This window comes from Pleurodeles waltl, chromosome 6, assembly GCF_031143425.1.
Source record: "Pleurodeles waltl isolate 20211129_DDA chromosome 6, aPleWal1.hap1.20221129, whole genome shotgun sequence".
NCBI lineage: Eukaryota > Metazoa > Chordata > Amphibia > Caudata > Salamandridae > Pleurodeles > Pleurodeles waltl.
This window is the reverse complement of record NC_090445.1, coordinates 878727290-878748319: the sequence shown is the minus strand read 5'-3', so window position 1 is coordinate 878748319 and position 21030 is coordinate 878727290. Positions and strand designations below refer to the sequence as shown.

General features: G+C 44.5%; 1 protein-coding gene across 2 annotated transcripts in view; it reads left to right on the top strand.

Moving 5' to 3' along the window:
• Window positions 1-21030, top strand: part of HPSE2 (heparanase 2 (inactive)) — a 2071112-nt gene that overhangs the window by 1525996 nt on the left and 524086 nt on the right. For both annotated transcript variants that reach the window (XM_069239663.1, XM_069239662.1), the window contains one exon: window positions 16846-16939. In XM_069239663.1, coding sequence (XP_069095764.1) covers window positions 16846-16939 — 94 coding nt within the window. The remainder of the gene's footprint in view (window positions 1-16845; window positions 16940-21030) is intronic.

The following is a 21030-nucleotide window of genomic DNA, read 5'->3' as shown; positions in this document are numbered from 1 at the left end:
GCGCAAATTATTTTTTGTGCAGCGCTGCTTCCGCGCCATGCTCGCAGCACGTGGCAGGCCTGGGAGTGGTTACACCCTTTGGGAGCGTTGACTGCTGTGGGGGAGGGTGTGCAGGCTGGTTCATTAGCACACTGGGACCCACCGCACCCAACAATGGATGATGCACCATTGGACGAACATCATAGACTGGGAACAGGACCTGTTTGACCTTGTAGGCATCGAGGTGTCGGGCCTTGGTGAGTAATAGTTATTTATTTATTGTTGTGCATATTGTTGTTCCACAACGCAAGTTGCTGCATTGACTTACCTTGAGACAGGGAGATGTGCCATGGGTGTTACGGTGGATATTCCCATGTGACACCCATGGCATTTGACACATTCACAGATTTACATAGTTTAATAAACCTGGTAATCTGTCACCTGCGCATCCTTAGGGGAGGCATAAGGAGAGAAATATCTTTATTTCTCCTAATTATTTCCTTTTTCTATGAGTGCTCCAGCATGCAGCACACATAGAAAAAGGAAAACTCCTCTTGTGATTGTTTATTTGAAGGAAGGTGTCCCTTTCTGCACAAAAACATTCATCCCCTCATTGCAGGCACCCTGTCAGCATGGTGCAGGGGTGCCTGCATTGGCTCATGACAGCCTATTGTGCACCAGCACAGGGGAGAGGACAGGAATGCATCATATCTGTTGTAGATACAGCACATTCTTGCTCTCTCCTTTTGACGCAGCTAAGCGCTAGAAGAAGGCTTGCAGCACTGCCATGTGTCAAAAAAAGTTTGTAAATATGGCCCGTAATTTAGGAAATTTGGAGTAGGGCTTACAGTAGGAATTAGGAAAGTAAAAGTAATAGGTCAACTTGAGTTAAGTCCATCATACTAGGCAATCTGATTTAGAAAATTACAATGTTACTGTGTTTGCCTTTGCTTGTCAAACATTTTTTAGGGGAGAATAACTACCACTAATCTTTTTTTAATCTTTTTCTTACCACAACACCCAAGGGGAAGAGGAAAGCAGCATCGTCAGTGGTTCCAGGAAGAGAGGGTGCCAGTACTAGTGCCATCCCCAATTCCCTACTTTTTTATTTTTCACCTCTCCTCATTTCAACTATTTTTTCTTTTAGTTTTACTGTGCCTGCATACCTTTTTCTGTACATTTTTATATATCTTGTGGACTAGTACTTAATACCAAGAGGACAGATTTTTATGACAGGTACTCTACCAACAAGATTGCATGCCCATGTCAGCTTTTCTACACATGTTTGTGAAGGTCTATTTGCCTTGCTCATGCCCCAAGGCCTCAGCATAGGTTCTCCTGGATTGACCAAAGTATTCTACCCCTTTATTGCGCTCAGTGACTTAGCTGAGCTCGGTCCCTCCAATACGAAATGTTTGTGGTTGAATTGTCTACCTTGCTTTTCCGACAACTGCCAAAATTCCTAAAGTGGATGATAGAGGAAGATAGAACTGTAATGCTCTCTTGTGTTTGTATTTATTTTGTTGGAGCTAAATTGTGTAACATTATTTCCAGCCACACCAACCACCAGTGCTGGGGCCAGTGGAAACACCAGAGCACCGAACACGGCAGCGGTTCGAGGGGGAGAACTGGCGGCGGGAGGGACGGATGATGGTAAGTCATATTGCTCTTGCTGATTGACATTTACTAACAAATAAACTCACTGCAAGGGCGTTATTTGTGAAGCCCCTGGTTTAGCAGCTGCAGTGGGGATTGAATTCTTAATCTTATTGGCCTCTTCAGTCTTCAAATCACCAGACAAAAGCTTGTAATGATTGAATGGACGCTAGAAATGATGGTTTGATGGAAAAGCAAACAAAAGATGGATGGCTAAAAGAAAGAATGGGTGAAATGGTATATGAGTGAAATGATGTGTGGGTGAAGGGAAACAATGCGTAAGTGGGTGAAAAGATCAATGAAAGCGGTGAAAGGATGCATGAGTGGGTGAAGGGTGGATGGGCAAAAGCCGATGCTCGGGTGAGGAATGGGTGGATGTTAATGAACAATACAAGGGTAAATGGATAGATAGGTGAAAGCTGGGTGTTTGAAAGGGTGGATACTAGATAGGTGAGTCTATGGATAGATGGCTGAATAAGTATGGATGGCTGGATTTGGAGTAGTGAAAGACTAGATGAGCGATTGTAAGCTTAAATCAAATGGTGGGTATCAAAGGGTTAATAGAATCGATGAATGAAAAGATGAATGTATAATTGCTTGGATCAAGAAGAAGTAAGGGAGCTGTTGTGGAGAGGGATGTGTCTGCTGTTCACCTTATTCACTTGGTTTGCATGATTATCAGAGCTTTGGCTCAATGTGGGGGTATTTTAATTTCTTTCTTTTCCCTTAACTCCCTGTAGTTGAAGCAAGGCAGATATGTATCCTCCCATCCATCATCATATGTCCCTCCCCATTAGTCACCAATGCTACTATGACGTAGATGCAGTATGTCAGTGTACAGTAGTGTTTTTTGTGCAATGTGTGCATCTGCTTCAGTTTGTACAGCATTTACAATGTTACTTAAAAAGATATTTCCCTTTCACCCCAGTGCCCACTCTGTCACATCCTAGTACTCCAGCCCTTTATTCTTTCCAAAGTTCTGTCCCAGCCACCCTCAAAAACTTTAAAATCCCTTTTGGCATATGCCACATCTATATATCATTTAATATTTCTAACTTCTTTAATGGATTCATGGCAGTTACATTTTTACCCTTTTGACATTTGTCAACTAGTGTGAGAAATGTGTGGGTAAAAAATGGGCTGTGGCTTGTAATCAGCCATATCAAATTTGAGTGGCCCTAAGGGACCAGCAATTTACTGATACTCTGCCACTATACATTTTTAATAATTGTTTGAACAGAGCATGATTTATAATTTGTCTTTTTCTTTTTTCTTTCCTGCTCTAGCTACTCCTGGTGACTATCATCCTACTCACCAGGAGATAGCAACCGGCTCCCACAGCAGAGGCTGGAGCACATCCAGAATGAATATGGGTAGCTGGTAGCCCGCAAGGAAGGAGGAGGAGGATGCCGAGGCAGCACTCATGGCTGCTGGCCCTAGCTTCTCCAGCTAGCTGCCAGTGCCTCCAGCCTCCCAGCGGCAGCACCATCACAGCCGGTAGCTGGCATCACCCCGTCCCAGTTCCACTACCGTTGTCCCCCTCCTCATGCCAGGACCGCGTCATGCAACACCTTGCGCCACTGGACCAATGGGTGGCACGTATTGAGGCCGCCCTCAATTATATTGGGACATGACTGTGAACAACGCACACTCTTCTAACTCTTTTACATTTTCTGTTTTGGTGGGAGGGACACTTGTGGATGGAGAGGGTGGGGAGGGAGTGGGACAGGGTATAAACATTACTTGGATTTTTTGTTGGACTTTTTGTGGGTAGGGCTATTTGTTTGGAGGGAGGGGTGGGCCTGTTGTGGGTGGAAAGAGTGGGTGTTCTATTTGTAAAAATAAAAGTTGATCCTTTATTTTAGTTGATTTGTGCCTCAAATGTATATTTTAGTTCTTTAGTTTGCACTGCAGTCTTTTAGTGTAGGCTGTTTTTTTAAAATCTACTAAAAAAGTGTATGTCATTTATATCTACGAATGTATGATGGAACAACAAATGCGGGAACCACACATGCCTTAACAACATGGTTGGAACACCGACCGCGTTGTTTCCACTCATGCCTTTACCACGCATGCCTTTACAATGATTTTTAGTCGTAAAAGCATGCCTACTAAAGGCATTTGTGGGAACCGCATTGGTGGTTCCATTATGCCACCTCCCCACCTGCCCTAATGCCCAAAAGTACCCTACCCCTAATACTTAAACTACCCCGACCCCACTCTAAAAACAAAACTACCCCGACCCCTCCACCCTGCCCCTAAAAACAAAACAACCCTGACCCCCCCTTAACCACTCTAAGGCCCAAAGGTACCCCACTTCTAATACTTCAACTACCCTGACCCCACCACCCCGCCCCTAAAAAACAAAACGACCTGACCCCACCACCTACCCTGAAAATAAAACTAGCCGACCCCCCACACGCACCCTAAAAACAAAACTAACCCGACCCCCATCCCTGCCCCTAAAAACAAAACTATCCCGACCCCGACCTCCCACCCCACCCCTAAAAAAATTCTACCCCAACACCCTGATCCCTAAAAGACCCTCCCACCCTTCCTAAAAACAACCAACCCCACCACCCGCCCTAAATATATAACTACCCAGATCCCCGTACCCCACCCCTAAAAACAAAACTACCTCGACCCCCACCCCGCCCCTAAAAACAAAACTACCCTGATCCCCCCACCTGCCCTAAAAACAAAATTACCCCGACCCCTCTATCCCTGCCCCTAAAAGAACATAGCCCTACCCCGTAATCCACCCCCACCCTTAGAAATTACCCCCAAACCCTGGCCGCACCCTCTCCTTATCCACCCTAAAAAGAAAAACACCCTTCACCCCGCCCCTAAACAATGTATCCCAACCTCCCCACCCCCACCCCAATCCCTTTATCCACTACACCCCTAAAAACTACCCCAACACTTCCCCAATTCTTTAACCATGCATATGCATAGTACAGCACATGCATGCTTAAGGCAGAGAAAAAATCTGTTGTTGTTCTGGCAAGCGTGGTTACTCTTGTGTGGCAAATGTCTGCGTTTTTCCCAATGTGTTGTTCTGGACGTTTTCCACTTATCCAGTTATCCTTGCTCTATTGCCCTCTGCAGCTGAACTACATTGACGACTAGTGGATGATTGTTATTGCCTATTTTGCCTACAAAAACCTAGATACACAGACAAGAAAGACAGCCTCTTTTTCTAGTAGGAGTTAATTTTACTAACAAAACAAGTTAATTTCAATCCATAATTATTCTCTTTCCAGGGAGTCTTCTTCTTACTGCAGGGTTTTTCCCAAGATTGCATCTTACGGGGGTTGTAGCAGTAGCAGGCTAGCGTGCTAACAGGGAAGACAGAATTTCATAGAAGGTACCACTTCCACCTATGCGAACTCCAACTACTGGATTAATCAAAAGGTTATTCATTACTGTCAACTCGAATGAAAGAAAAGTGAAACAGAGAGTTAGTGGATCATCATAATATCATAACTTTAGGAAGACTGAGACCAGACTACTACAATGACAGTATTTGACACACAGGAAAGACAAGTTGATATGATAATAAAATCTAGCAATATCAATTTCCTCTGAGCAGTGGTGGGAGCTTAAAAACTCAACTTAGGAAATTAAATCATGGAGTTAGGAAAGGTGGGCTCAGACTCAAGTGGTTGGACCAGGTTAAGCGTTTACAGAACACACACACAAGGCATGAATGATGATTTGACTGGGTAGTAGAAGGTTAGAAGGTCACATATTGAGTTGGTGTAACTTTCACCACATCTGCCCAGCATGTGCGTGATTCATTTATGATGTAAAATGAAGTCACATCTCAATAAATCACACAGCCTGGGGGAAAAGGGTTAGGGGCTCGATGAATGGATGGGAAAGGGGATTTGGGAAAAGATGTGACAAAGACAATCACTACACAAAAGAAACCACAGCAATATTCATTGGGGCACTGAGCAGCACACCATCATCAATCTGTTGTAGAAGGAAAGGAGGGGATTTGTATGACACAGTTCACATAAATGTATTGCGAACATAAAAAGAAAATGATACTGTTTTGCCAAATTGGGTGATGCATCGCCATTCTTCTTGAAATGTCGGTTACTCTGGTGCCTGTCTGACTCTGAACCTGTACGGTAGGGAAGCTGGAGTCTTGAGCTTTCAAAGTTTTGTTTTCTGCAGGACAGGACTAGGAGAAGGCCTGTGTATTGAAAAAAACAATAGCTGTATTGTAGAGTAAAGGAAAAAGACAGAAGAAAGCAAGGTAAGCTTCATGAGGAGACAGGAGTGAACCAAGAAGACTCAGAGGCAGAGCAAGAACATAAAAGGAGTTTCACATTTGAGCTAGCAATGCAGCAAGCACATACTCAGCAGCATTTCCAAATCAACGCACCTCTCTCTCTAGTTCACAGACCTGAGTGAGTACTAGGCCTCAGAGTCTTCACCATCATTATGTGTTCTATTTGAAGTCAAAAACGTTCTCCTTTCTAGCTGTTGAGGTAGCCCCGCCGTGAGTCCTTCCATCTTCTTTTTTCAGATTCAGAGTAACTCCGTCCCAGTCCCCAACCGAGCAAGGTAGACCAGTGAAGTGTGCTGCTGTTGAAGAACAAATAGAGAAACAGAACTAGAGTATTTTTTGTGTAGATTTGTGTTTGGTAACTAAAGTGTCTGGTTGTGAGGAACCAGAAAAAAGGAGTAGACCCTGCAGGTAAATTTCACTACTTTTGAAAGGCCATTCACTTTCTGGAAAAAATGATCGCCCATCAGCCCTCAAACAGTGCAAATCATCGGAAACAAGTGTACAAATTTGTTGAACTCCATACCTCACTGTCAACCACAAAATACATCACTCACAAATTCACAATCACAATCAATCAATATATCACCACTCATTGGTGCAGTAATTACTTAGGGCTACATGTATCAAGGTTTGGTTTTGCGACTCGCAAGGGGGTCACAAATGCCCACCTCATGACTATTCATGAGGTAGGTCGCAATTTGCGACCCCCTTTGGGAATGACGGCCCTCACAGGGATGCTGGCCTTCTGGAGGCAGCAGACCACCATGTCTGTGACTGCTTTTAAATAAAACAGTTTTTTTTTTTTAAATGCAGCCCGTTTTCCTTAAAGGAAAACGAGATGCATTTCAAAAACAAAAAATGAAACGTTTTGTTTCATTTTTTCAGAGCCGGCAGTGGTCCGTAGGACCACTACCTGCTCTGAAAATTTTTTTTAACTGACATTCACAAAGGGGAATGGGTCAGCACCAGTGTGACACTGCGATTGTTTTGCGACCGCATTCGCGGTCACAAAACAATCATAAATGGGACTGCGAGTCTCAATTAGGAAGGGAACACCCCTTCCTAATGACGACTTGCAATCCCTTTTTGCAATTCAGTAACTAGTTTACCGAATCGCAAAAATGGTTTGGTACATGTCACAGTGCATTTTGCATGTCGCAAACATCCCGATTCGCCGTTTGTGATGTGCAAAAGGCTACGTACATGTGGCCCTTAGTTATCTCTTCCAATCCAAGCACAGTGGTTGAACATTTGATGGTATCCACACAGTGGAATTAGGCATTGGCACTTGCAGTCTTTTAATCAATTATCTTTTAGAGCACCCTGCTAGGTAATGTACAAATAGGCAGGCATCATCTCCAACGTCCTGAAGGGTATGTGGTGGCTTCTTCACTGCACATAGGTCCAGCTCCAATCCGGGCTTGTATGTGACTATAAAATCAATGGTGGGGCAGAATAAAATCTGACACAAACATAATGTTGCACTAGCATATTTTTCTTTTCTTTTTGCAAACAAGAAAGAGTAAAAAATCTGAACGAGAAATCATGAAAACGTTTTATGGTTGCACTGGCTTACTCAATCCGGGAAGCAGATTTCATCCTCAAACTCTGCTGGTTTTCCCAGAAGTTGGTCAGCTAACACGCTTGATTCTGACCAATCATCCTCTTCCGCCTCCTGTGGTGTTTCAGGAACAGTGTAATCAGGTTGTATAAAATGCTGGTTCATTTTGATTGTGGTCATTCTTTCCATGTTTTGAGGCGAGGGACTGGTCCCTCTCACTATAACAGCTGCACTGAACACATGTTCAACAGACACACCGGCTACAGGAAAAGCCAGAAACTTTACTGCTGGCCTGCTGAGCTATAGCCTTGGTGCATCTTCCAATACCAATACACCAATGGTTTTCAATCCACATACACCTCTTTTGGGTCATCCAGATACTCCTGGAACATCCTCTGAATGGTCATTGGTACTGTCTTCTGCTCGACCGCTTTTTCCTTCACCTCTGCACTGGACTTAAGACCTGCAAGTCAATGCAGAGGTTCGGTCTGAGTCTTCTGTTGCTGTTGTTGCTGGTTTTCTTGTTGGTGGGGTTGGTGGATGTGAGACAAGAATGCCCTCTCTGGAAGTTGAAGGCGGCACCCCAGACCTGCGGAGTGGGACTCTATGTTTAAGCTGTTCTTCTTCCAGTTCTCCTACTTGCTGAACAAGCTACCTCTTGTATTGTGAAACACTCCCTTCAGAAAAAGAAATGACAGCGGAAATAATTTTTTTGTAGCATGGATCAACTTGGCTGGCACAGAGGTGCGCTTTTGACGAGATGATGTAATTTTGCATCCTTGCATCACAAGCCCAGCGATAGCTTAAACTATTAACCAAGGCATGCACTCCTGGGTTTTTATTCACATCCTCGAATGCAAACCTTTCTGACACCTTCTTTAGCTGCTCATGTAGCAGGTGCAATATATGATAGCCTGGCCCATTGCACTGTCCTCCTTTCTAACTTCTTGTGTGAAAACCTTAAAAGGGAGCAGCGTCTGTGTGAGGCATTTGACTAGGCCCCAATTGCCTACATCAATGGTCATAGCTTTCCCTATTGCATCAGCTACTCTTTGAATGACATAGTCACTGATCTGTTTGTACTACTCAAACAGATGTTGCAACATATAATGGGTTGATTTGCAACATGTTGGCACCTTCAGTATCAGGGATTTAACTGGTACTCTGTTATCATGCTGAACAATCTGCAGCTGTTTCCGGGCTTCAAAAGAATGTCTTGAATGAGTGTTGATGCGTTTGCAGGTGGTCAGTATGTTGCTAACTATATGTTTTTTATTTTAAACGTCTTGCACAACTAGGTTGATGCAGTGTGCCAAACACAGGACACTGAAATAGCCACCGTCTGCCATGTCCTTGACTTTGTTACTGCCATTGTCCGTGGCAACAAATCCAACTCGAAGACCTCTGGGTCGCAGCCATTCAGACACCTTGCTATTAAATTCCTCCAAGATGTATGCAGCTGTTTTTGACTTCCCATGGCGAACATGCACATTTTTGCATGCCGCTGAATGCTCTTAAAAATTTCTTCAGGGCCAACACCTGTAGATAGCTTTTGCTTTACCCCCAGAAGAAAGGTCCATTGTGAAGTCATGCAGATATAATCAGTCACCTGACAACTGGTCTACATGTCTGTCATCAGGTGGATAGTGCAGACAACACTTTTCTGCAAAGCTTGTCCAACCAATTGTAGCACATTGTGATGCAGCGCTGGAACAGCAACTATGGAAAAAATAGGTCGGACTTGGAACCTACCATTTCGGGCAGAGGGCTACCACAAACTCTAAGAATCGCACTCCTTCCACAAAAGAAAAAGGGAGGAGGTCCAGCGCTAACATTTTTGACAGCTTCTCATTGTACAAACGTGACATTTGGTGGTTGTGGTTGTAGGGCCCCTCCTGCCTAAACATCCCTGTAGTTGTAGCCTGCATTTTGTTCTTTTGTTGGGCCACTGACTCAGGAGACTTTTTGAGATACAGGTGATAGTAGGCTAAATGCACATCGTGGTGCAGTCAATGTATGCTGTGGTGTCTTCATCTGACTCTGAGTCTTCCTGTGCCATTGTGAAGTTGCTGAGAGGGATGATTTTCGAGAACTGCTGGGACAGGGCTGCTATGCATGAGGATATAACCCTCTTCTAAATCACCTTCCACCGTGATTTGACCAGTGCTAACTGATGTTTCCTGGCTCTCCTCACCTTCACCACCGTGACCACATTGAGCCGTTTCTTTAAGGTGCTGCTCCTACTGGATCATTTGATGCTTTTTCATATGGGTTGTCTGGCCTCCAGTACCATAATGTGAACCAGGCTTACCTCGATGAACACTTGTGTGGCAAATAGACCATATGGCAATGTTCTCCTGTTTGCAAATCATAAAAAGTCCCATACTGGGGAGAAGTACTTTCTTATTGGGCCACTGCCAATGCCTAAAGAAGAACCGGATGTAGGCGGTTGTGGGTGTGTTGATTGCCTTTCTGCAGTGCATACGTCTGCTGAGGTACAGGTTGGTGCAGGTCTCTGCTGGAGCCTTACAAATATGGGAGCTGGTGGTGCTGCCTGTGCAACATCCCTCAGAGCAGGTTGGATAGAATTTCGGTCTCCTCTGTGCCAGCTTCCACAATGACTGTCTCGTCGTCATCATCCTCTTCATCCCCTTTCTTGATTCTTGCCTCTCCAGGCATCTCCCGGACTCTACCAGGGTACCCTCCATGTCCCTATCATCGTCATGAAAAGTTGTGCTTGGAGAAGATGGTGGAGTAGTACCCTTCCTTTTTCATGCTGGAGATCTGGGAGCCCTTGATTCTAGATGAGGAGGTTCTTGCTAGACAGAACGCTCAACCTACTATTCTGCTCCAACTTCAGGAAGATCTGGCTGCGACTGCTGTCCACTTTACTCTGTTTCCTGAAACCATTGGGTACAACTTTGCGAAAGGGACAAATCCAGTTCAACTTCACTGCTCATCGATGTCGCCATCATTCCAGTGGCTGCCTCACTGACAGACATGGTCTTGGGCTTCGGTTGGGGTGGTGCTGTTGATGCGGGAGTGCTCCCAGGTTCCACCCCGGAGGCTGGTGTGGCAGCACGTGTCTCCTAAAAAAGGTGACGGTTGGTACACCACTGGCGGAAAGCTTTTTCTTCCCACTGGACACTTTATTGGGAGACATTTTTTTGGGGGGCCATCTTAAGCTCTAGGTTGGCAGTGGCACTAAGATGCACAAGTGAAAGAGTCTGGTGCCTGTGGACTTAAGTAACTGCAAGGCCTTTCTTTTTGGCAATACTGCAGGTGATGTGGAGTCTCTTCTCTTGTGCACCTAAAACAACCAAGCAAAAAAAGCATGTAGTTAGTGAAATGTAGCATTGTTGCAGGTTGAAAATAGTATAGAGAAATGTAATCTTAGTGCGGTTAGTTACTTATGTAATATACCTATTTAATCAAACATTGTAAAGGCAAACTACATCATAAAAAATACACTTCAAATCAGACAGCACAACAGGCAGATCTAGCTCTTTGTTTTATCTCCATCTGTTTTAAAGGTGACACCTGGGGTAGTCAGAAAGAGGTGCATGGCTAAATGGAATAATCCTTTAAATTACCTATAGCGGCAAGGTGGTACAAGGGGAAATGGAATAATCATCAACAAAATGAATTTTGCTGTTGGTTTGTCTGCCGTGCTACGCAGCCAGGGTGTCGTGGAGGAAATAGAATTATATTACATCTAAGAAACTGAATGCTGTAGTGCTGCTGGTCGCCTTTGGTGGATGGATGGATGGATGGATGGATCTAGGCAAAATGCAGCATTATATGCAAATTAAAATAAAAAATATATATATAAAAAACTAAAATATAAAAATTAAAACAAACCGAAAAAATTGAAAATAAAAATTAAAAAGTTAATAAAACAATTAAAAAAAATAATTACAGAAAATATAAATATTAAAATAAAAATGAACTTCAAAAATAAAATTAAAACAAAAAATTAAAAATTAAAACAAAAAATTAAAAATTAAAACAAGATAACAAATATAAAATTGTAAAAATAAAAAATTTACAATAAAAAAAAAACTAACAAATTTAAATAAAATATAAAATTTAACATTTTAAAGTAAGTAAACATGGCATAAAAAATTAAAAATGTAAAAAATAAAGTTGAAAAAATAAAAATAGAAACTTTAAAAAAAATGATCAATAATTAACAATGCTTGTAGGTAAGCTTATTTGTGATGGATACAACCACTTGTGGATTCCTCACCTTATGAATTCTCCCAATGCACCAGCATTCGACAGAAACTTTGATTCTAGCTCCTCACATCGACGAGGATGTCACAATTGCACGGCTCCGCACACAACTCCGTCTGACGTCATTGGAGCCATAAGAAGTCCTCACCGGCGTACTGACGTCAGTTCCCTTTTTTCCGCACCTTCAACGCTATTGTTTTTTTCCTACATCGTGGCAGTTACTGTTATCGAGGGAATTGTTGTACAGCGCTACAATGTCTCCACCGAATAAATCGAGATTTAGGCCTTGTAGCGAGTGCGGTCACATGTCAGTGACAGATCCGCACAAAAATTGTCTGTGGTGCCTAAGCTTGGATCACGATGTAGAGGGGTGCATGTCCTGCCATAGAATGAACCCGAAGGCCTTAAAAGAGAAAGAGGCTAAGGTGAGATTGAGATCTCCGAGTCACCAGCAAGCCCAATGGCTCATTTTTCTCCTGCATCCTCTCATGATCAGGAGTCGGGTGTGCAAGCATCGGAGCCAGTCCAGCCACCACAGGAGGAGCAAGGGTTTCCTGTCTCCCTGGCTCCGGGGACAGATCCTTCAGCATTCCTCAATGCTATGTTTAGCATTTTTAACAGAGCTATTTCCCCCTCTGGTGCACCTGCTGGTCCCACGGTTCCGTTGGCATTCACACTGGTTTCACCGGCGCCATACATGCAGGCCCCGTTTGTACCCTTTCTTCCATGTGAAGGTACTGGTTCGGCTCCGATGACATCGCCACCTCTACCCTGAATGATGATGCCAGTGGTGCCGACGAAGTCGATACCAGCGCCGGATGAATCCCGAGCGGCGTGCAGTGTGGATTCACCTCCCTCTCCTCCACCACAGCCCCCTTCTACTTTGAAACCTGCATCGTTGACATCGGTTAACTCGCTATCAATGACACATTTGGAGTCCAGGCTGAGATCAAGAAGAAGGGCCTTGAGACTCTTAGAGGTGCAAGAGTATCGACAACTATTGGAGGAAGGGAAAATTCCAGAGCCTGCAGGTGAATTTCAGAGCCTAGACTCTGCTAGTTGTAGTATGCATCCCCTGAGTGGGAATTTTCATCCCCTGGAGGTGAACTCACCAGAGAGGCAGCTTCTTACCATGCTGTGATAAGAAGGCTGCTGAATTTTTGGACTTACCACTACTGGCATCGGAGACGAGAACAAATATTTTAACTGAGGTGTTGGATCCATCAGCTCCGTCTTCTGAACCTCTCCTCCCTTTCAATGATGCCCTCACTGAGCCCATTTTAGAAATTTGGAGGAAGCCTGTCACAACGCCGGCGGTTTCCAAGACTGTGGCTAGGAAGTACAGAGTTGCTCCAGGAGATCCTAACTTCCTAGCACAGCATCCAACGCCTGAGAGCTTGGTGGTACGAGCATCTTGTTCTGCACAGTCGGCTCCTGGATCGTTCTCTACTACTCCATCTAATAGGGAGTTTAAATGTATGGAGCAGACAGCTAAGAAGTGCTTCTCCTCAGGCAGTATGGCCTTAAAGTCTCTGAATGCTACATGTGTGCTGGGGAGGTATATCTATGCCTTAATGGACAAGGCAAGCACAGTTGTGCCAAATTTGCCTCAGGATGTGCAGGGGCATTTTAATGAACTCCTACAGGACAGTCAAGCGGCAGCAAAGCAGGTCATTCAATCTGGTTTGGACACTGCAGACTCAGTTGCTAGGGCTATGGGCACTTCTGTAGCAACCAGGAGGTATGCCTGGCTCAGAAGTTCTGGTTTCTCCTCTGATGTTCAGGCTATGCTGATGGACCTTCCTTTTGATGGTGAAAGCTGATAGGGACTAAAGCAGACTCAGCTTTGGAACGATTTAAAGAAAACAGGGCTACTTCAAAGTCTTTGGGTCTCCAAGCATCATCTTCTGTACCCTTTAGGTCTTTTCGGAGATTCAGAGGATTTGGTTGTGGGTCCTCATTTCGTGGAAGGCTACAATCCAACATCCAGCAGCCTGCCAACCCTCTCTACAGGTCTTATAGGGGCTCTGGAGGGTTAGAATGCGAGGAGCCACACAGCAGCCTTCTGCTTCATCCTCTTCCTCTGGGGGAGCCCATCAAGGAAAGCAGCCCCAGTTTTCTCTCCATTTTCCAGCATGTTTTACCAGTAGGGGGATGGCTGTTACATTTTCTCCACAAGTGTGAGTTAATTACATCGGACTCTTGGGTGCTGAGTATAGTGGGAAAAGGTTATGCCCTTCCTTTTCGGGAGTTTCCCCCTCCCTAACCTCCCCGTCATTAATTTTACATGGAAGAGCATCTCCTGTTGCTTCAGCAAGAGGTGCATACCCTTCTGTTAAAAGGCACAGTGGAGTTGGTTCCAGAGCAGGAAAGGGGTCATGGATGTTATTCAAGTTATTTCCTGATTCCCAAGAAGGATGGTCGATTGAGGCCTATCCTGGATCTGAGGATTTTGAATTGGTTCCTCAAACAGGAGGAGTTCAAAATGCTGACCCTAGCACAGGTGCTTCTTGCATTGAACAAGTAAGACTGGATGGTGTCTATCAACTTACAGGATGCTTATTTTCATATCCCTATTCTGAAGTTGCACAGGAAGTATCTCCGGTTCGTGGTAGGGTCGCAACACAACCAGTTTGCGGTACTTCCCTCTGGTCTTACTTACGCACCTTGAGTCTTCACAAAGGTGATGGCAGTGGTGGCAGCGGACCTCAGAAGGAGGGGAATATCTGTATTCCCTTACCTGGACGATTGGCTGATCAAAGCCCCGTCCCCAGAGCTCGTGTTGCATCACTTGTGGGTGACAACCCAAATGTTGTTCAACCTGGGCTTTACAGTGAATGTGCCCAAATCTCACCTGGAGCCCTCTCAGCACCTCCTGTTCATAGGGGCAGTACTGGACACAACATTGAATCGGGCCTACCCTCCTCCTCAGAGGATCCAGGACATTCAGGCATTGATTCCAATGTTTCAGAATGCAGCGACTGTTCCAGACTTCAAGATCCTACGTCTGCTCGGTCTGTTCGCTTCCTGCATTCTGTTGGCCATTCATGAATGGTGGCACATGAGGGCTCTCCAGTGGTGCTTCCACAAGCAGTGGTTTCAACACAAAGGGGATCTCGAAGAGTTGATTACAATCTCCAGAGATGCTGCAGTGGATCTACGATGGTGGGCTCTGGACCTCAACCTTTCCCAAGGAAGGCCGTTTTGTCTACCACCTCTGGTGACCACAGTTATAACGGATGCTTCCACTCTAAGGTGGGGACCTCATCTGGGGGACTTGGAGATCAAAGGCCATTTCACATCAATCTGTTAGAATTGCAGGCGAGACATCTGGCTTTCAAGGCCTTCCTCCCGTCCATTCGTGGTCAGGCTCTTAAGGCCTTCCTCCCGTCCATTCGTGGTCAGTCAGTTCAAGTCTTGACAGACAACACTACCGCGATGTGGTACATAAACAAATAAGGAGGAGTAGGGTTGTACCCTCTCTGCAGAGAGGCTCTGAGGCTCTGAGGCTCTGGTCTTGGGCACAAGACCATCGGAATTTCTTAGTAGCAAACCATCTGGCCAGAGTTCTCAATGTACATCCAGACAGTCTCAGTCAGCACTTTTCAACCGATCACGAGTGGCGTCTTCATCCGGAAGTAGTTCTTCACGTCTTCTGGATGTGGGGAGTTCCTCAGATAAACCTGTTTGCCACTCGCGAGAATGCACACTGCCCATCATTCTGCAGCCTCCAGTATCCAGTGCAGGGGACATTGGAGGACGGCTTTCAGCTGTCTTAGTGCGACCATCTGGTTTACACATTTCCTCCCATACTCTTGGTTTCTTGAGCTCTAAGTTCTGAGGAAGATTTGCCAAGATCGGGCTCAGGTCATTTTTATAGCCCTGGATTGGCCAAGAAGGGTGTTGTACACAGACCTCCTTCAACTCTTACTGTGCCCTCTGCTCTGTCTCCCTCACAGGGTAGATCTCCTCTCCCAGTCGCAGGGGCAGGTTCTACACCCCCACCTCCAGTGCCTGCACCTACATGCCCGGAGATTGAACGGTGGCAATCTGAGTTATTTTTCTCTCCCTTGAGAAGTGGTGGATGTTATCTTATCAGCCAGGTGACACTCCACCAAGACTGTTTATGCCGGCAGATGGGCACAATTTGTTACCTGGTGTGGAGAGAGACAAATTGATCCCTTAAAGGCCCATTTATCTGATATTTTGCTTTTTGACCTTTCCTTGGCATAGAAGGGTTTTGCAGTTGTGACAGTGAAAGGCTATTTGTCAGCGCTGTCGCCTTTCTTCTCCTTCCTTATCAGCCTTCCTTATTTAAGTCCCCTATTGTTTTTAGGTTCCTTAAAGGGTTAACTAACAAGTTTACTCCCACTTCGTTTGTAATGCCTCGGTGGGATTTGAATTTAGTTCTGACTTTTTTGATGGGTTACCTTTGGTTTTGTTCTTTGTAATGCATGGACCATATCAACCAGATTCTAGACAGACTGCTCATCTCTCCTTTCAGTGACTAGCTGATTAAATGTTGGATAATTCTGTTTCATAAACTTTTTCCATTGGTTGCCTCGGTATGGGCATGGAAAAGATTAAAACCGATGTCACACTTGCAGGGGCACTTTATATAGTGTGCTGTAATATCATAAAAGGCGTAATCACATCGTTGAGGGTGACATAGCAGAGAGTGCTACCAATGGCAGTAAAATTATATGACACATTTTCCAGATTCAGTCTCCTGAGGGTAAGGTTCACCTAACAAATCTGCGTGATCTAGATCATCCAGCAAAAAAGAACCTTAATGCAAGTAACTTGTTCATACAACCCATAGTTAGTGGAAATGTCTTACTGTAAAACTGGCAGGTGGTAGTACTGTAGGAACGCGGTTTCTGACTGATCTTTAAGTTGCTGGTGGCTGAAATTTTAAATAGTATGTCATGAAGGTAAAGTTGGTCCTTTTTATGGAAACTAGTAAGTATGCAAATATGGAATGTAAATAATTTTAGTGTCTCTTAGTAGATGTGTCCTTCTATAATTTCGAGAATACATAGAAAGTATTAATCCGTAATGAATAAACATTTTGATAATGAGGTAATGTCATCTTAATTCTTTTTTGCAGTTTCTACATAGATGGCCGAGTGGCCAAAGTAGCAGATTTCATGAAAACACGTTTGTTGGACACACTCTCAGACCAGATTGGAAAGATCCAGAAAGTAAGTGAAGGAGGCTATCTAATGTAAAACCTGATGAAATAATAGTAAGAAAGTCCTAATTGTTGAGGTCGAAACTCATTCAAACTTGACTACCCAATCGTTATTTTTTAAACCATAACGTATTTATTGGGGTCCTTCAGACAAAAATGTTCAAATCGCAACACATATTCCAAGCATGTTTTAGTAAAAAGAAAGAAAAAGAGAAAGAATGAAAGAAAACCACCAGCGTCAATGTAGGTGTTTTATTGCTTGCTGGACCTTGCTGTCCCCGAAAGGTCACCCCCAGGTTTTTACCTTCCTTTGCTGAACCAGTTTTAAGACTCTGTGCACTTTACCCATGCCAATCAGTGGTATACTGTTAGTGCTCTCCCTTGAAAACATCATAGAACTGGCATGCACAATGTATTTGGCCTAGTTAGGGATAATAAGGAGTGTTGGAATACTGAATCTACAAAAATAATCTACAGAAATTTCACCAGCTAAAAGCTTGTGAGATCCCTTGGTTGGAAGTTGCTGAAAACTGGGCATTATCATGGGCATCAGGTGGCATCACTGCTTATTTTTCAAGGGATCCTTTGGAAACCACATAATGACGGTGGATTCATGCAAAGCAAAATTATTGACCTACACTGATACATATGATTGCTGATACCACAGTGCAAGCATTTCAGGTGAGGTATGATATTTCTCTGCTCCTTGTAATGGAGCCCTTAGAGAGTCACAAATCCAGAAAACACCAACGTTTATATCACTGCTCTGTTGTTTTGGGTTTATCTCTCTTCCAGAACACCTCCACCACAGCAGGAGTGGAAAAGGCTTTTCTAAAAGGTGTAATTAACAACAACGTTATAAAGGGCCCTTACCTTGTTTCTACGCAATCAACATACTGAAAGCAAAACAGTGCAAAGTAGAGCAGTTAATTCTCGCTTGTTTATCCTCACAAAGCTTGTGTGTGTTGTTCGGGGAACTTCCATTTTGATGGGGCTGGATTTGTGGACTTTTTTCACTCTTGTGAGCAAGGTGCTTTTCCTGGGATGAAGAGGCTTATTTAGCTCTCATAACGTCATATGGTTGCTATAGTAATGTGCCCCTTGGAAGTCACTGATCCAGGAAAACCCCTGCTGGGCACCATTTGTGTATCCACTGCCAGATAGACAAGAAGAGGATAGTGGGAGACACTGAACAATGTAAGAGTATTCACAAACACTCACTGGTGTAGGAAAATTGGACTGTTTAAAGGGGTCATTCAGCTGATGGGAATCAGAGGGTAACAACATTTCCTCTTTTGTGAACCCATGATCCATCCCAGACACTTTGCTAGCCATCGGCTAGGACCCAGCAGTAGGGGACTGGAGGGTAATAACCCCTCAAGTGAAAATTGCAACAGAACTCTTAGGATTTCCCCTAACTCAAGGAAGGACAAGGGTGGGGTCTGGTTTGTTTTTAGAATTGCAACACATTAAACACAGTCACAAAGTGTAATATAGGAAAAATTCAAAGACAAGGCAAGAAAATTGTGGGATCGGGCATTGTATGCAAACCCCTGAAGTATGCCATGGGTTGGTCCGCATACATCAGAGGAATCTTTCTTTGGTTTAAGGCAGCTGTTCCCTTTTGAAATGGACCCTAAGGCCCTCATTACGGCTTCGGCAGTCTTTTTTTAGGACTGACGAAGCCACTGCAGCCAGAATACCGCAAGCGTTGGCGGTATGCTGGCTGCCCTATTAGGAGTTTTCCGCTGGGCCAGCTGGGGAAAACAACGTTTCTGCCATCTGGTCCAGTGGAAAACTCACCACAACATTGACGCCAGCTCGTAATCAAGCCGGCGGCAATGTTGTGGTGCGTCGGGTGGGACTGCACCTATTGCACATTTTGCTGCCCATAATTCGGGCAGTGAAATGTGCAACTGGGCTGTCCGTGGCGGCCCCTGATGAGTGCATGGGCAGAGCAGGGGCCCCCTTGGGCTCCCTGACACCCCCTTTCCATCAGCCTTTGCATGGCGGAAAGGGAATTTGTAATCCCCAGGGCAGCACTGCTTACAGCCCTGCCCTGGTGGATTGCGACCACCAAGACCACCAGGCTGTCGACAGGCGGCAACCTGGCGGTGCCGGCAGTCGGACCAGCCCATCTGCCACGGTCAAAATAGGGTGGTTGGACTGCCCTATTTGCGGCGGTCCAACCGCCATTGTGAGTGTGGTGGTCTTGAGACTGCCACACTCGAGATGAGGTCCTAAGTGTATCAACAAAGATGGTGGTTGCATTTTAAAACAAAGGTAAGTTGGATGGTGCACCACTGGTTCTGGGAATGCTAAATGCCCATAACGTTGACCCGGCCAGATACTGACATAAGCCTCAACCTTTCTCTCAGACTGAACACACATTCCTTGGATTTTGGAAGGCGATTTTTTTTTAACTGTGCTCAAGTTGTATTACTTGATCTCTCTCCCTCTATCCCTCAGTCTGACGCTATCTCTTCCACCAAGGGACTCTGTCAGTGGCTTAAGCACCAGTACTCAGGGGATACTTGGCACCTGTGTTTTCTTCTCCATCGAGAATGCTCTTTCCATTCCCCTAAGCACAACATGAACTCTGGGCTGGGTAGGTTTGTATGTTCATCAGCCCTTCACATTTGTATCTGTTCTATTATTTATTCCAGCAAGACACTTTCCAATCATAACCTGTTGCAGATGTCACTGGCCTGGGGTAGAATTTTAGCTTACATTCCTACATGGCTCTTGCAGGTCTGCATGGTCGATGACACAGTGTTCTGGCACACAATACAAGACCACATTGATGTGTTCTTTCTGGGAAATGATGGCACATCTTCCTCCCCTTTGAATGGATGGGAGGCTTTCAAAGTGGTCACTAGGAGTTTATGCACTTCTACCATGGTGGGAATCAGACAATTGCTCAATAGGGAAATTCCAGAGTAGGAAACTTCCACGAAGGCCCGAAAGAATACTCTCCCCATGGACCTAGAATAGATTGTATGAAAAGCTTTGCTCATTGAAATCCACCTGTTATGATAGGCTCAAACTCCTAAGATGTCATGACCATGTCTGGTCACGGTGTATAATGAGGGGGTTAAATTTGGTCATTTCCTTGGACACCTTACGAAGCCAGCAATCTCTCAACCCTTCCACTTAACATTACTTTACCTCGTGAGGCATCTGTGCTTTTTTTAACCTCTTAGCTGCTGGGCCTACTCCCCCCCCCCACTCTGAGCCCTTTTTTGGCTATTTGGGTTAGTTCGCGCTTAGGCCTTCATAACGTTTTGTCCACATAAGCTATCCACACCAAATTTGTGTCCTTTTTTTCCAACATCCTAGGGATTCTAATGGTACCCAGAGTTTGTGGTTTCCCCTGGAGGAGAGCAAGAAATTAGCCAAATACAGTGAAAATTTCATTTTTTTCAAAAAAATGGGGAAAAAGGGCTGCCGAAGAAGGCTTGTGGTTTTTTCCCTGAAAATGGCATCAACAAAGGGTTTCTGGTGCTAAAACCACCATCTTCCCACCTTTCAGGAACGTGCAGACTTGAATCAGAAAACCACATTTTTCAACACAATTGTGGCATTTTACTGGGACATACCCCATTTTTACTATTTTTGGTGCTTTCAGCCTCCTTCCAGTTAGTGACAGGAATGGGTATGAAACCAATGCTGGATCCCGGAAAGCTAAACATTTCTGAAACGTAGACAAAATTCTGAATTCAGCAAGGGGTCATTTATGAAGATCCTACAAGGTTTTCCTACAGAAAATAACAACTGAAATAAAAACAATATTGAAAGTGAGCTGAAAAAACCAGCCATTTTTCTCCACGTTTTACTCTGTAACTTTTTCCTGCAATGTCAGATTTTTTAAAGCAATATACCATTACATCTGCAGGACTCTTCTGGTTGCGGGGTTATATATAGGGCTTGTAGATTCATCAAGATCCCTAGGTATCCAGAGCCAATAAATGAGGTGCACCTTGCAATGGGTTTTCATTCTATACCGGGTATACAGCAATTCATTTGCTGAAATATAAAGAGTGAAATATAGGTATCAAGAAAACCTTTGTATTTCCAAAGTGGCATAAGATAAGGTGTTGA